This window comes from Uranotaenia lowii, chromosome 3 (assembly GCF_029784155.1).
Source record: "Uranotaenia lowii strain MFRU-FL chromosome 3, ASM2978415v1, whole genome shotgun sequence".
NCBI classification, from domain to species: Eukaryota; Metazoa; Arthropoda; class Insecta; order Diptera; family Culicidae; genus Uranotaenia; species Uranotaenia lowii.
In genome coordinates, this window is record NC_073693.1 from 279559152 (window position 1) to 279573552 (window position 14401).

At 35.3% G+C, this 14401-nt stretch overlaps 1 protein-coding gene across 1 annotated transcript in view; it reads left to right on the top strand.

The window, feature by feature from the left end:
• The window catches only part of LOC129753485 (arrestin homolog), a 55055-nt gene that overhangs the window by 6474 nt on the left and 34180 nt on the right, over window positions 1-14401 (top strand). Inside the window, exon 2 of the mRNA XM_055749301.1 lies at window positions 8309-8353. Coding sequence (XP_055605276.1) covers window positions 8309-8353 — 45 coding nt within the window. The remainder of the gene's footprint in view (window positions 1-8308; window positions 8354-14401) is intronic.

A 14401-nucleotide genomic window follows, 5' to 3' on the forward strand; every position in this document is an offset into this window, starting at 1 on the left:
TTTTAAAGTGGTTTTGATAACTTTTCCAGCAGTTTTCTGTGAATTCTTAAGATGTTTTATTCAGACGTGAATGAAAGCTCACGTGAGAAATAAAAACATTATCCCCATATTCTATCACAAGATAACACAGCATGGAAACGTTCTTTTTTCCAACCTGACGGCGAAAAACCACCAGCCTCAAGATGAGCTGTGCGTGTGAATGTAAACCGGCCGGCCGGCAATAGAAAACAGTTTCTCGTTTCCCATTCCCACTCCATTCCCATCAAAGACAAAAGAGGATGAAAAAATACACCGGCCAAACGGAAGACGGCCAATGCCGACCGACTCAGATGGTGCACTGGGTAAGATATCGGACTGCCAAGCCGAGATGAGATGTTGCAGTGAGTTCGATTCTCACTACTTATTTTTTATCTGGGATGAATTATCCAAAAAAATGATAATCCCATAACATGTTTTTCTTGTTTCGCTTGAATGTAGTGGTCATGCATCATTTTGCTTGAGAGCTCGAGTCTTTATGCCAGTAGTGCTTTTCCAATCCCGTCACCTTTGGTACAGAACACTTTTCAGCGCATTTTCGGCACAGAGATTTGCTAAATAGGCATTGGATTTTTGCAACCTCTTCTATGGGTGTAGTATTGAAGGTTAACCTCTCTATTCTAAAAAACTTTCTCTATTTTGAAGGTTAACCTCTCTATATTTTAAAAGCAATAGCGTCAATTACCAGAGGGCTCAATCGAGCCTTTTGGTGTGGGGGAGTGTGGTGGGTCGCTACAAAATTATTTTTCTATATTTAAGCCAATTTTTATTTAATGGATGAAGAAATTATAATTTTTAAAGACAAGGAAATAAGCTTAAGGAGTGTATTCAAAAAAAAAAATGCAACACTTTGTTTCGTGAATAACTTTCGAATGCATGGATGGATGTTGATGAAATTCTCAGTGATGCTACCTAGTAATATAATGTGAACGTGTACAAAATTTGATGACAATCTGTCACGTGGTTTTTAAGATAACGTCCAAAACTGAAGCTCATTGAAAAAATTCAATAAAAGTCCCAGTAGGAGATCCAAAAACAACCGGAAATCAACTATTTGACAAAACTTCACATAGTAAAACGTTTAAGAATTCTAGAGAGGAAAAAATTAAAAAAATAATAATGTCTTGTACTGTCTGTATCTGTGGAAACTGACAATTACTCAGTATTTCATTACGGTTGACACGATGAATGGCTAAAATATAAAGAAAACTGTCTCCAAATGCGACAATTTTCTCTGAAAGCCTCTTCCTAGGTCCCACAAAATTTTTACTTTGTATAAGTTGGAGTTAGAATCGTGCTATGGCGCAAAAACGATGGTGGAGTGATAAAAAGTCAAATATGTTGTTTTCGTGCCGTAGGAGGACTACGGGTAAAATTTGTTATAATTTTGACCAAAGTCAAAATCATGAGTTATTTTGTCGGCCAAGCTTCATGAAATAGCAACCGAAATTTAAAATAGCCTTGATTTGAAAAAAAGGCGCAATTATGGCGCACGTGTTGCCCAAAAAATAAAGTACAAAAATTTCTTCATTAGACGCTTTCTCAAAAACCAATTAATAGATCACAAAAATTTCCATATGTTTACATTACATTACCAGGAAACTTCGCTGAAACTTTCAGCAATTTTCATCCATGTATTCAAAAGTCAAAACAGAGGTTTTGATTTTTTTTTCGAACACACTCCTTAGGTACCTACACATTAATCTCGATGTATGATAAACACACTCCAACATGTACCGTAAACTGGGGGAACTTTGATCACTTTTTTCATTCATTTTTCAATATTTTGGAAGGGGTTGCTTTTTTGTAATACCTAAAAACTTTAAAACCCTTACTGAAGTGAGGAGTATTAAACATGATCATTGATTGCAGGAAATTCAAACGACATTGGTGGTTGTCATTAAATGTTTGTTAAAAAACCAGATTTCGAGTTTCGGGGTAACTTTGATCACTATTGTTTTTACGAATCTCAACATCTTCAAACTTATAATTTTGGTGGCATTAAGCACAGAAATCTCAAAAAATCGATAACAGTATTTTTCTGTTTGGACTCAATTCAATTTTTCAACGTTTTCTTTCCAAAGCGAATACACTCGAAAGATGGGTAATGTTGCTGCATACATTTAGGGGCAAAAATTATAAACATTTCTCAATAGTTTTCGGCCTAAAAAAAATTAAATTTTACCTTCACGCAATTCCCTAAGTCCTCGTACGGATCCCATGTTCTTTTTTTCTTCAAACTTAATCGTTTTTATAGGGGTTTTAGCTATGTTTTCTATATTTTTCTTTTCATGGAAAATGACCACTTTTTTCAATATTCAAAAATTATCATCAAATGACCATAAAACAACACTTAAACTTAACCTAAACCAAGAAAAAAGTTGAACTTTCACATTAAACAACCCATTTGCTCCTATGCTTTAATTTGACCAGGGGAAATGTTTGTTGGTGAGCTTTCAAAAAAACAGATATTTTAAGATTTCTAAATTATATTTTAAGAAATATAAAAAACCTCCTAATACAAACCAAAGCTAGCTTTTTTGTAACTCAATTTACAGGCTTTCAAACGTAGTCAACAGTTTTCAGATACTTTAACTTTATACTAAGTTAATGATGATTATCTGCAAAAAAAAAATCATGTTGATCAACGTTACCCCCGCTGATCAAAGTTCCCCCAGTTTACGGTACCTACTTTTGTTAGGGTGGCGGCTAAATGGGTCATGTTTAATTTTCAAAAACAGACCATGTACATTTTATAGATTGGCCCTAAAACTGTGCAAAGTTTTAGCTCCATCGGACTTGATTCAGGGGTTAAAAGCGCTCAAAATTTCGGTGTTTTGACATTTAAAAATCATCATAGGAGGGACCAAAGGAAAAAACGAAATTTAAATTTTGATGCCAAATGGCTTAAAATGTCGAGATCTGTTGTTATCTTGAGAAAAAAAAGTTTAGGCAAAAAATCGACTTTCTGCCCTTTTTTTTCAGATATCACCAGATCTCATACATTTGAAAGTCATGTGGCAAGGTCCCTCTTTTGGTGGTTTTTAGGGCTTTGAAGCACCCCTAAATCTAGTCCGATTTGGCTGATATTTTGCACAGGCCAGTTTTTGTGGGCCAACTTACAAAACTTATATGGTAAGGTTGCCAGATTGCAGTTAAAAAATTTGGGGCAATGCGACCGGGGAACAGACACCCCCCCCCCCTTTCCATGGAAATTTTTCCAAATTAAATTTTCACGTGGTTTCAGTTAATTACTTCTATTAAAAAATAAGTGTTTAGCAAGCGAGTCAGATTTTAAAACTCCATATCATCGAAATTTAATGTGGAAGTCCAAATTTGACAACAGATGCGATTTCAGGATGCTGAACCTATCAACCATATCAATCATTGTTTTTTTTTTCAATTTTTCAATAAACATACTGAATTTCAAAGTCAAAATATTTGAATTTTTAGAAAAATTCTTGATATGTTTGTCTATATTTAACAATTCTAAATATGTTGATGTTTTTAAAAAAATAAACCTTTATTTTTTTCCTCATCAAAAATTCACATTCCAAAAAAATTTTTTTTTTCCAAATTCAAAACACTAAAGTGGAATTTTTCAATCAACCCCTAGTTGAAAATGAAGAAAAGAAAAGTAATAAAGAAGAATAATGAATAACAATTATTATTATTATCCAAACAATTAATCATGGTTAATATTTTACCTGATCTGACATTTTATTTAGAATTCAATTTTTTCTGTTTTTTTTAAATATTTTTTTCAAATTTTATAACTACACTGCTTAGAAATTATTTTGAAGCAAATTTCTAGTTCAGAATAAGAAACATTATTTTGAAAATTTTATTAATGAAATACCGAAAAAATCATTGATTTAAAACTTATTTTTTTAATTTTAGTGAAATTTATGAGTAAGAAAATGATGTTAGAAATCCGTATCCTTATTTATTGTGTATTTTTGGTATTGTTATTATGTTTATAAAGAATTGAATTTCCAAGAAATATAACTTTGGATGAAAAACATTCCTTGAAAAAAGATACTCAATGTTATACCAAATTTTTCTAATAAATTTTTTTTTTCGGTTTCGACTGTTTATTTGAAATCTGTGTAACAGTAGGATGAAAAAAAAACGCTCAAAAAACTGCATTGCATTGCAAGAGATTTCATTGATTGATACAACCTTTAAAAAAACATTTCATGAAATAATTAAAAGCTCTAGTAAGCAAAGTCTGCCGTTATTAAATACTTTTTAAAGGATTCAGATTTTTTATTTTGAAATGGTTTTAACTTTTTTCATGAAATGCTTGAGCAAAATTTAAGCTTAAGAATAGTCAAAACCAAAAATCAAAGACCAACTTCATTTCAAGCTTATTTGATTTTCTGGATGATTCTATGTACAAAAATTTCTTCTTCCGTAAAAATTTCTATACAAAATTGAAACGCGTTGCGCTAACTCAGGAATCAACCAAATCATCTCAAATTTTACACTGATGCTTGTGGTGACTCAAAAGGCATTGAAAAATCATATGGTAGCAAAAAGTAATTTTTTGCAGTGGTCTACAGTACACTTGATTCTTCAAGTTTCACTTTTATTAATGTCAAAACTCGTTCTTACTTTAACTTGATGACAAGGGACAGCACACAATAAGTTTTGGAAGATTGAGAACCGTCTGACATATAATATTACAGCTGATTAAACTCGATAGTTAGGAAGATTGTATTCTAAGGTACTATGAAAATTTCGGAGTGACTTCGGAGTCTGCTCTTTCATAGAAAAAAATTGACACCTAATTTTGCTATCATACCCTGATAGTAAGTTTGAAATCATTTTGCCCGAATCAAGGTGGTACAATGCCTGGATCGCAATTTTCACTTGTGGATACCATAATCATGCCAACAGTAGGTTTCACAGGTGATACCTCGTTTTGCAATCATTTTCAAATGAATTTTGAGAGTGAAAGTTTTCATCGCTATGCTTTCAAAATTCCTTGAAAAAGACTGGCTAAACGACATCGAACCAGGGGTGATAACTGTCCGAATGTCATTTGACATTTTTCTGAAGCCTAGAGCGTTATTCATCAGTACGAAAACGACTGTCGCAGTCATGTCCTTTTTGGATTTTGTGAATGTCATCGCTAAGAAATCCCCTCACAAAAAAAAATTTCAAATAACATTTGGGATGAATGTCACAACTTGCATCGAGATTGTGATAGTCATGAAAAAAAAATGTTACGCTAAGCTGATGACAGTCGGTCGTTGCTTCGATGACATTCATATTGGCAAATGTTATGGGGACATTTAACATTTTGAATGTCACAGAATATAATCGTGACATTCATAGGAATCTTGATGAAATGTCATTAAAATGAATGTCGCGACAGTCAAAACGGTTCATTGCTGACTTTGCCATGTGGGCTGGCCAATCTGGCCGGTTCCGAAATCCGGAAAATCAAAATGATCAGATTTTAACTTGCGACACATCATTAGAAAGCTCTTTGCCTGTACATGATTTTCCGGATTTCGGAACCGGCCAGATTGGCCGTGGCCAGGACCAGATGGCCCCGAACCACTTTTCCTATCAATTCCCATCATATACAGGTCAAGAGCTTTCTAATGATGTGTCGCAAGTTAAAATCTGATCATTTTGATTTCTGGATTTCGGAACCGGCCAGATTGGCCGTGGCCAATGAATGTCATGACTTGTCAAAACCATGAAATTTTTTAAATTTTTCCATGACAGTCACAGAATCCAAAATTCAAAAATGTCATTCCGACAGTCAGAGGACCAATTAATATGGTATTATGCCATAAAGATGGTATGAAGACTATAATCAAATCAAAACAAAAATACCTTTATTGAAACCAAAATGTAACAGAACTGGATTAATTGCATGAAAATTAACGCCAAACATTTTTTTTTTGGGAGAAGTAAATTAAACTGTTGCATTGCCGTTATAAGTTTTTTTTATTAGAAAATGACTGTTTTTGTTTTTTTTAAATTAGAGTTAACCATAGCCTAATTTTTGCTATCGATTAAATTCTTTACCAAACTTTGCTTGGTATCTCATTTTGGTCTTTGCTTTGAATTTTCATTAAGTTTGGGGATAACTCAATGATGCCCTGCTTCTGCTTTCAGCCTAAATTCATCAACAATAACTTTGACACTTAGCTGTAGTTGGTGGTTTTATTTTGCTATAAAATGAAAGTCAAAGAGCCTTGTTCATATCTAGATTTGATGTCATGAAAAAATCTACACCTAATGATGCTTTTAATTTGCTATTGATATCTCATTTTCGTTTCACGTTGTTATCCAAAAAACGAATTTATAAACCTTAATGATGCCTTGTCGTGCTATCGCCTGAAAATAAACACCAAAAAATGCTATCATTTTGATTTTGATATCTCATTTTGGTAGCATTTTTACTATCTGTGTCATTAAAGTCTGCTCGGGCTCACGTACCAAATGTTTTAATTGTAATATTCATGTGCAAGCTGTTCAACTAAGAGGAAAGCTCTGATTCATTAAACAAGTATTACTAGGACATTTTTGTTGATATTATTCAACTTCAAACATCTTTCAAAATATATGTCTATGCAACTTAAATTTTTAATAGAAACTTCAATGTTTAGCTGCATTCAAACTTCGATTTCAAAATAAACTTATTTGTTTTTTTCATCTTCTTATTCTACCATAGATAGTGCGTATATTAGAAAAAAAATTATTACAATTTTAGTTAACACGTAATATGAATATTGTCTTTTAACTGTTTTCTCGGAAGAGGGTTTTATGCATTAATATCCTTTTGGCTCTGAGGGCCTATATTGAAATTCAAAGCAGGAAACTTAAATTCTTCATTGCAAGCTCTGGAATCTTAAAGTTCCATTTAAGTTTCTGGAGTCTTATATTAGAGTCGAAAATTTGAATAGAGGATTTCAATTTTTGGTTTGAAGTATTTTAAATTTAGACATTTCTTTTAGATTAAGGTTTAAAATCGGTCCAGTTTTCTTCTGGTAGAGTCAAAAGCCTTTTCGGTGATAGAAGTCGATAATTGCTTAATCAACAATTCATCTTACACTACAAGACCTTAATATCTAGTAAAATATTTCTTGCAATACAGATAATACTTTTTTTAATCTAAAACCAAAATCTTATATCACAGCAACTAGCAGTCTTGTATGCACACTGAAGCCTATTTCGTAACTTCACCTTGGTGTAATTGGTTAACGCTCCGTTGTACTGAAGCAGAAAATGCTGGTTCAAGTCCCGTCTATGAGCTGTTGTAGCTTTTTCGAAAAATGCATGATAGATGTTTACGGATTATGTTTATTTTTCCTTTGCCTTTTCCTTTTATCTCATGTTTCTCTAATACTTTCCATCTTCTTCAAAATTTGATAATGTTCAGGTACGAAGACTTACCAAAACGAACTGAGACTATGGGATTTCATTTGAACCTATTTCTTTTACGTTTTGCTGCTTTGAAAGAATTCAAAAGCACATTTCCAAACAAATGCAAACCACTATTGTGATTTCTCCAGAACTTTTCCAAGCATTTCACGGGTATTCAAAAAGTTCTTCCTCGTTTTGTTTCCAAAGAGATTACTTACTTTTAATATGTTATACCAAGTGTTCCCAGTCACGCTCATTCATTCATTTGAGTCAACGGAAGTAACACTGCTGGTAAGACTATAAGACATTCCTCTGAATTCGTCTGTCATATTTCCCACGGGTAAGGAAAGTTTCGGAAACAAAGAAGAAACAGAAATGTTGCAAGACATATCGTTCCGTTTTCCCTCGGAGCTCGGAGTTTTCCATCTGGGAGAACTTTCCCCCGGAAATATCACCAGTAACTTTTGATTCACAGTTTTTTCCTCCGTCCCAGTTGCTTCTGGGAAGTATAAAGAAAAGAAATAAGCAAACTTTGTGCCTGCCAATGGTCAAAAATGTTGGAGCGATATTATTCCTACTTCCGGTAGCGAGCCGGTTTGGGCCCGAAAGGCCGCAGGTTTGAGGCGGGAATCATTTCCGGGAAAAACTTGTGGCGCGAAAAAATACTTTCCTGTCACCCGTCGTCTGTTTCGAGTAGCGGTATTCAAATTTCATTTGTAGATTTTGAGGGAGGAAAATTTTATGTCACAAATCTGCTGCACGGTATCTTTGAGGGCACCCCTTGCAACTCAGAAAAAACTCTATTATTTATACCTCTACTGTTGCCTATCCAATCACATGTCATATGCCATCGGACTAACTTGTTTCGGTTGTTTCCTTCCAGGAAGCCTTCCAAGGATGTTGAACTGGATCCGATGGGATCACAGCGGTAAGTGGAGATACCATCAAATCCTTGAATCATCTCTGAGATACAGCATATCAAAGAATGCGATCCAAAAAATCCTAACTGTTAATGATATTTGAACTTTTTCAAATGCACATGAAAATGAAAACACTTAATTCAACTAAAATGATGCTCTTATAATTTGTATATTTATTAAAACATCAGTCTTAGTGCATGTTTTCGCTCGACAAAGTCTGACAAAGTTGGTACCTTTTGATATTTTTTCAAAAAAGAAATTATGTCTTGCCTTGTTTAAACAAAGCTATCTTCACCCGTACAGTAAGAAGTCAAAGAAAGGCCGGCTTATACATAGTTCATAAATTAATTTATGAAAAAAAATTTATACCTATGTATTTTATTTTGGTTCACTTTTTATGTAATACTGTCAAAAATGGGAATTCGACGAATATGATCCAGAAATTTGAACAACATTAAATTGTCAACAAAAATCAAATCGTTATGCAGGCTTTAACGAATTTGCTATTCAAATTCTTAATAATTGTCAGAAATAATCGCAATGATATCTCTCCAAATTTTATGAAAAAACTCCCCGAAAAACATATTTTCAGTCAAATTTTTCTACCACAAAAAAAAGATAATTGTTTCTCTGAAAAAAACAATATCATTGATTGATTTTAAAACATATAAAATCCATATCGCCGAAATAAGACTCTTATTATAAGAGGTGATAGACAGAATCTGACAAATGATTCCAAACCAAAATTTTCCAAATTAATCATTGAATAATAGGAACAAATAATCTTTTACCTAGAGTTATAAATAAGTTTTTAAAAAGGCAAGACGTTTTGGAAAAAAATTAAAATGTTAAAAATAAAATTTTCTTCATATTTTGTTCTAATTTCCAAATAATTTTACCTAAATTCAAAGTATGTATACTTCTTTCAATTTTCAAATTATTATTCATTATTTTATTATTAATTCATCGATCATAAAAGTTTAAATGAATAGTAAAAACACGGTCAAACAATATTAAATAATCTTGACTGACGTATTCGACAAATAATGCGGCTTGTAGATTCTCCAAACTGGTGTAGGTGTTCAGCATCCTGAAACATTATTTTATTTTTATTTTTTTTTTATTTACTTAGTATTCCGTCTCACGACATAACTTGACGAACATAATTCCTAAAATTGCATCCTAAAACATACGCACCATCGCGCTTAGTGGCTCATTGAAGCCATACGAAGTTCGATGAGTTTGATTGAATAGTAACGAGCTAGATCGTAGGGTCCTAGATGGGGAACTGACGTTTATCGTTCCTACTTAGCAAATTTGACAATTGCACTTCTCGGTTGAAAATTTTTGAGATAAATGCTGCCTGTTAAGTCTTTCGGCAGCATCCAAGAGTTTCTAGACCCATAAGCTGACATAGCTCAGGAAAAGCGGGGAGATCTTCGAGGTGGCGCCAACGAAGGTGTCTTAAGGCGACTCTAACAAATCGCTTTTGCACGCGCTCAATCCTCAAAATCCAACTTAGCTGGTAAGGGGCCCAAACAATTGAAGCATGTTCAATTATTGATCGGACGAGCGCACAGTACAGGGATTTTAAGCATAACGGATCTGTAAATTCATGCGCCACTTTTGTGATGAATGCGAGTTGACGATTTGCTTTATTAATGACTGAAGAACGTTGACTTTCAAACCTGAGCTGTGCATCAAGGATGACACCAAGGTCATCGACTTCTGATACCCTGTTTTAAAGCTGGTTGCCGATTTTATATTCGTAGAGGAATGGTGTTCTGTTTTGATGAAAGTGATGACGGAACATTCCGACACACTAACTGATAATTTTCCCAAGCATCCAAAAGTAACATATTTACTTGAATGAAGGCATTGAAAGTTACATATTGGCTGACCAAGAGTATCAACTGTCCAATTCCCTTTGGTGAACTTTATGTACTCATTAATGAACTTGAAAGCTGCAAATGCGATTAATATGTTCGTTGTATGTGACTTGTTTTACTCAATTCCCATGAGTGAACTGTATGTACCCAATAATGAACTTGAAAGCTGCAAAAGTGATTAATATGTACGTTGTATGTGTCTTGTTTTGCTCAATTCCCGTGAGTAATCTATATGTACTCATTAATGAACATGAAAGTTGCAAAAGTGATTTATACGTAGGTTGTTCGGGACTTAAGTCACAAAAGTGCGCAAAACGGGATTTGATAAGTAACAAAAAGTGCATTGAGGTGCTTTCAAAATCAAATCACCACTTCGAGTTTAAGTTTAAGTTAGAACAACATCTAGGCGTGGTATAGTGGTAGCGTGCTCGACTCTCACCATGACGGTCGGGGTTCGATCCCTTGGAATCGGGCGCGTGGCATCATGGCGGCACTTTGTACAGAACATAGTAAATAATCAAGAAAAGGTGATATGAACCGATGCCTGGGGTGCAGTTGAGATAGAGAGAGATTTTTTGCTCATTTTTCGAGTTTTTGGAAGCTGATTTAAAAGGCCGCTGGAAGCTGAATAGAAGATCATTAAGACTTGTTTTAGAACTTGAAAGTATAAATAAGAATTTAAATTTTGAGTTGCATAGAACGTACTTAATATAAATAACGGGGCTGAGTAAGCGTTTTTGTACCTGTTTTATGGGACATTTGGTTGCTTGGGTTGTTCAGTGTGCACCATTCGCCAAAGTGATTCAAGAGTGATTGCAACCGAACGCAATCTCTGATATCTATAACAGGAACAAATATTTTAAGATCAGTGGCATATCCAATTTTGGTTCCGTCTTCTAAGCTGATAATCAGATAATTAAAGAACAGAGCGAATAAAAGGGGCCCCAAGTTGCTTCCTTGTGGGACGCCTGACTGATTCGTAAATTGAAAGGATACGTTATCGCCGAGCTTGATTCTAATACAGCGGTTAGTAAAGAAGGATTTGAGCCAAACAACCATGTTGTTATGAATATCAAGCTTAGCAAGCTTAACCAACAAAATCCCATGGTCGATAGTGTCAAATGCAGCTTTTATATCGGTATAGTATATGCTGTAACGACGCGAATACTGCAAGTACGCAAAGGTTTTTTTACACGGTTTTTACGCGGTTTTTTTATTACACGGCTTTTTTGAAACGGTTTTCGGGAATTAACACCGTTTTTTTTACACGGATTTCGCGAATTAACACGGTTTTCTCGGTAAGTCCTTTTCAAAGGAGAACAATTAGAATCTTTTTGAAGTTGGGAAAATCTTAGTTCTTAGACTAAGAACTTGATACATGAGACCTGAGACCTGGGACCTAGACCTGAGACCTGAGACCTGAGACCTGAGACCTGGACATGAGACATGAGACATGAGACATGAGACATGAGACAAGAGACATGAAACATTAGAAATTAGACATGAGACCTGAGACCTGGAACCTGAGACAAGGGATTAGACTTGGGACCTCAGTATAAGACATGAGACCTGAGACCTGACGACTGAGAAATGAGACAAGAAACATGAAACATGAGACTTTAGACCTGAGACATGGGACATGAGACATGAGGCATGAGCCATAAGACACGTAAGACATAAGACATGAGACCTGAGGCATGAGACAAGAGCCATGAAACATGAGACCTGAGACCTGAGACATGAGACTTTGGACCTGAGACCGGAGACAAGCTACTAGTATTAGTACCGCTATAAATTAGTAAAGCTCCGATTTCAACATGCGACACCTCTAGTGAAGGGGTTTGACTTGTGGGTGACGAAAAATAGTGTCGCGACTTCGCTAGTATAAGCTACTAGTGTTAGTACAAGTATAAATTAGTTCAGCTTCCATTTCAACTTTCGACCGGTCAAGTGAAAGGGTTTGACTTGAGGGTGACGATAAATAGTATCGCGTGTTCGCTAGTACAAGCTACTAGTGTAAGTACCGCGAGAAATTATTTTTGCTCCGATTTCAACTTGCGACCCCTCTAGTGAAAGGGTTTGACTTGTAGGTGACGAAAAATAGTGTTGATACTTCGCTAGTACAAGCTACTAGTATTAGTACCACGAGAAATTAGTTTAGCTCCGATTCCAACTTTTAACCGTTCAAATGAAAGTGTTTGACTAGTAGGTGACGAAAAATAGTGTCGCGAGATCGCTAGTACAAGCAACTAGTGTTAGTACCGGTAGAAATCAGATTAGCTCCGATTTCAACTTTCGATCGGTCAAGTGAAAGGGATTCACTTGTAGGTGATGAAAAATAGGGTCGCGAGTACGCTAGTACAAGCTACTTGTGATATTACCAGTAGAAATAAGTTTCACTTTCGATTTCAATTTGCGACCAATCAAGTTAAAGTGTTTGAAGCAAACAGAACTCAAGGTTAGTTGTGAGATACGTCTCGGTGGTCGAGTGGTTAGCGTGGTAAGACGGTAGTCGCTGGTCCACTGATGGTATGGGTTCGGGTTCGGGGCATGTCGTAACGCATGAAGCACGCATTGCAGTAGTTTTTGGCTTTGTTCGAATTAAATTTTATATTTTTTAAATCACAAATGTTTTTATAGAAAAAGCATGAGGGTTCTACAAACATTTAGGGGTTAAAAATACTGCAGCAAATTCTACTAGCTGAAATCATAAAAAATCATGATTTCATTAACTACAAATTTCAAAGAATGCGATGTTTGATAAAAATTTTCGAAAATTTGTAGCATCTTGTTCAAGTTTTCAAACAATCAAAAAACGCACGGGCTTACAGCTCTCACAGCTCTCTAGAATGATGATTTTACTCAATTTTCAGCTGGGTACTGCAGTTTCTGCTTGCGCGTTTTGATTTATTTTGTCGGTTATTAAAACAAAACATGATATAAAATATAAAAAATACACTCTATAAACCATTCAATTCCCCGGATTCTCAAGATTACCCCCTAACACCAATACCACCAAACAAGTCCATCCCTTTCACTTAACGGGTCGAAAGTTGAAATCGAAGCTTAATTAATTTCTACCGGTACTAACCCTAGAAGCTTGTACTAGCGAGCTCGCGAAACTATTTTTCGTCACCTACAAGTCAAACCCTTTCACTAGAGGGGTCGCAAGTTGAAATCGGAACTAAACTAATTATTCGCGGTAATAACACTAGTAGCTTGTCTCAGGTCTAAAGTCTCATGTCTCAGGTCTAATCTTTCATGGCTCTTGTCTCATGCCTCAGGTCTCATGTCTTATGTCTCATCTCTCAGGTCTCAGGTCTCAGGTCTCAGGTCTCGTGTTTTATGTATTAGGTTTCTAGTCGCAGGTCTCAGGTCTCAGGTCTAATGTCCCATGTTTTGGTCTCATTCTTCAGGTCTCAGGGTTGATGTCTCAGATCTCAGTTCCCTGGACTTAGGTCTCAGGTGTCATGTCTAAAATCTCAGGTCTCATGTCTCTAGTCTACATTCTCAAGTCTCAGGTCTCAAGTCTCAAGTCTCAGGTCTCAGGTCTTAAGTATCAGAACTTCAGAGCTGTAGAATTTGAATAGTCTTTTTTTACACGGTTTTCGGGAATTAACACGGTTGTTTTTTATGCGGTACGTATATCAGTGTAAAAAAAACCTTACTGTATTTGTAAATCGCTGCCTATGTTATAAATATCATCCGCGCTTGGTGGCCTGGAAATTAGATCTCAAACGTAGAACTACAACGCCAGTGTCATCAGAAGAGACTAGAAATTGAGATTCGGGAGCGTAAGTAAAAATGGATTGGACATACGCTGCGAAAAGATGTGAACGTAGAATTGTGAGTAGAATCCTGAAGTACATTGAAGGAGAGGCAGACCCAGAAGCTCGTATCGGCGAAGCTCTTTTACTCAAGTCAGCCGCTCAGTTTCATCACACGTTTTAAATATCGAACACCTCTCTATTGGTTTTCACGCTCCGAGAATTTGTTCGGGCCCGGCAATTAAAACTACGAACATGAGCGTGGCGACGAACGTGTTAAGTGAAGTAGGGGAACTAGGGAATCTTTTATGACTCGTAAATAAAGATGGTAATCCAGTTAATTCAAAAATAGTTTTGAAAAGGGAACAGTTCTTCACCAAAAATATATAAACAGGAACAC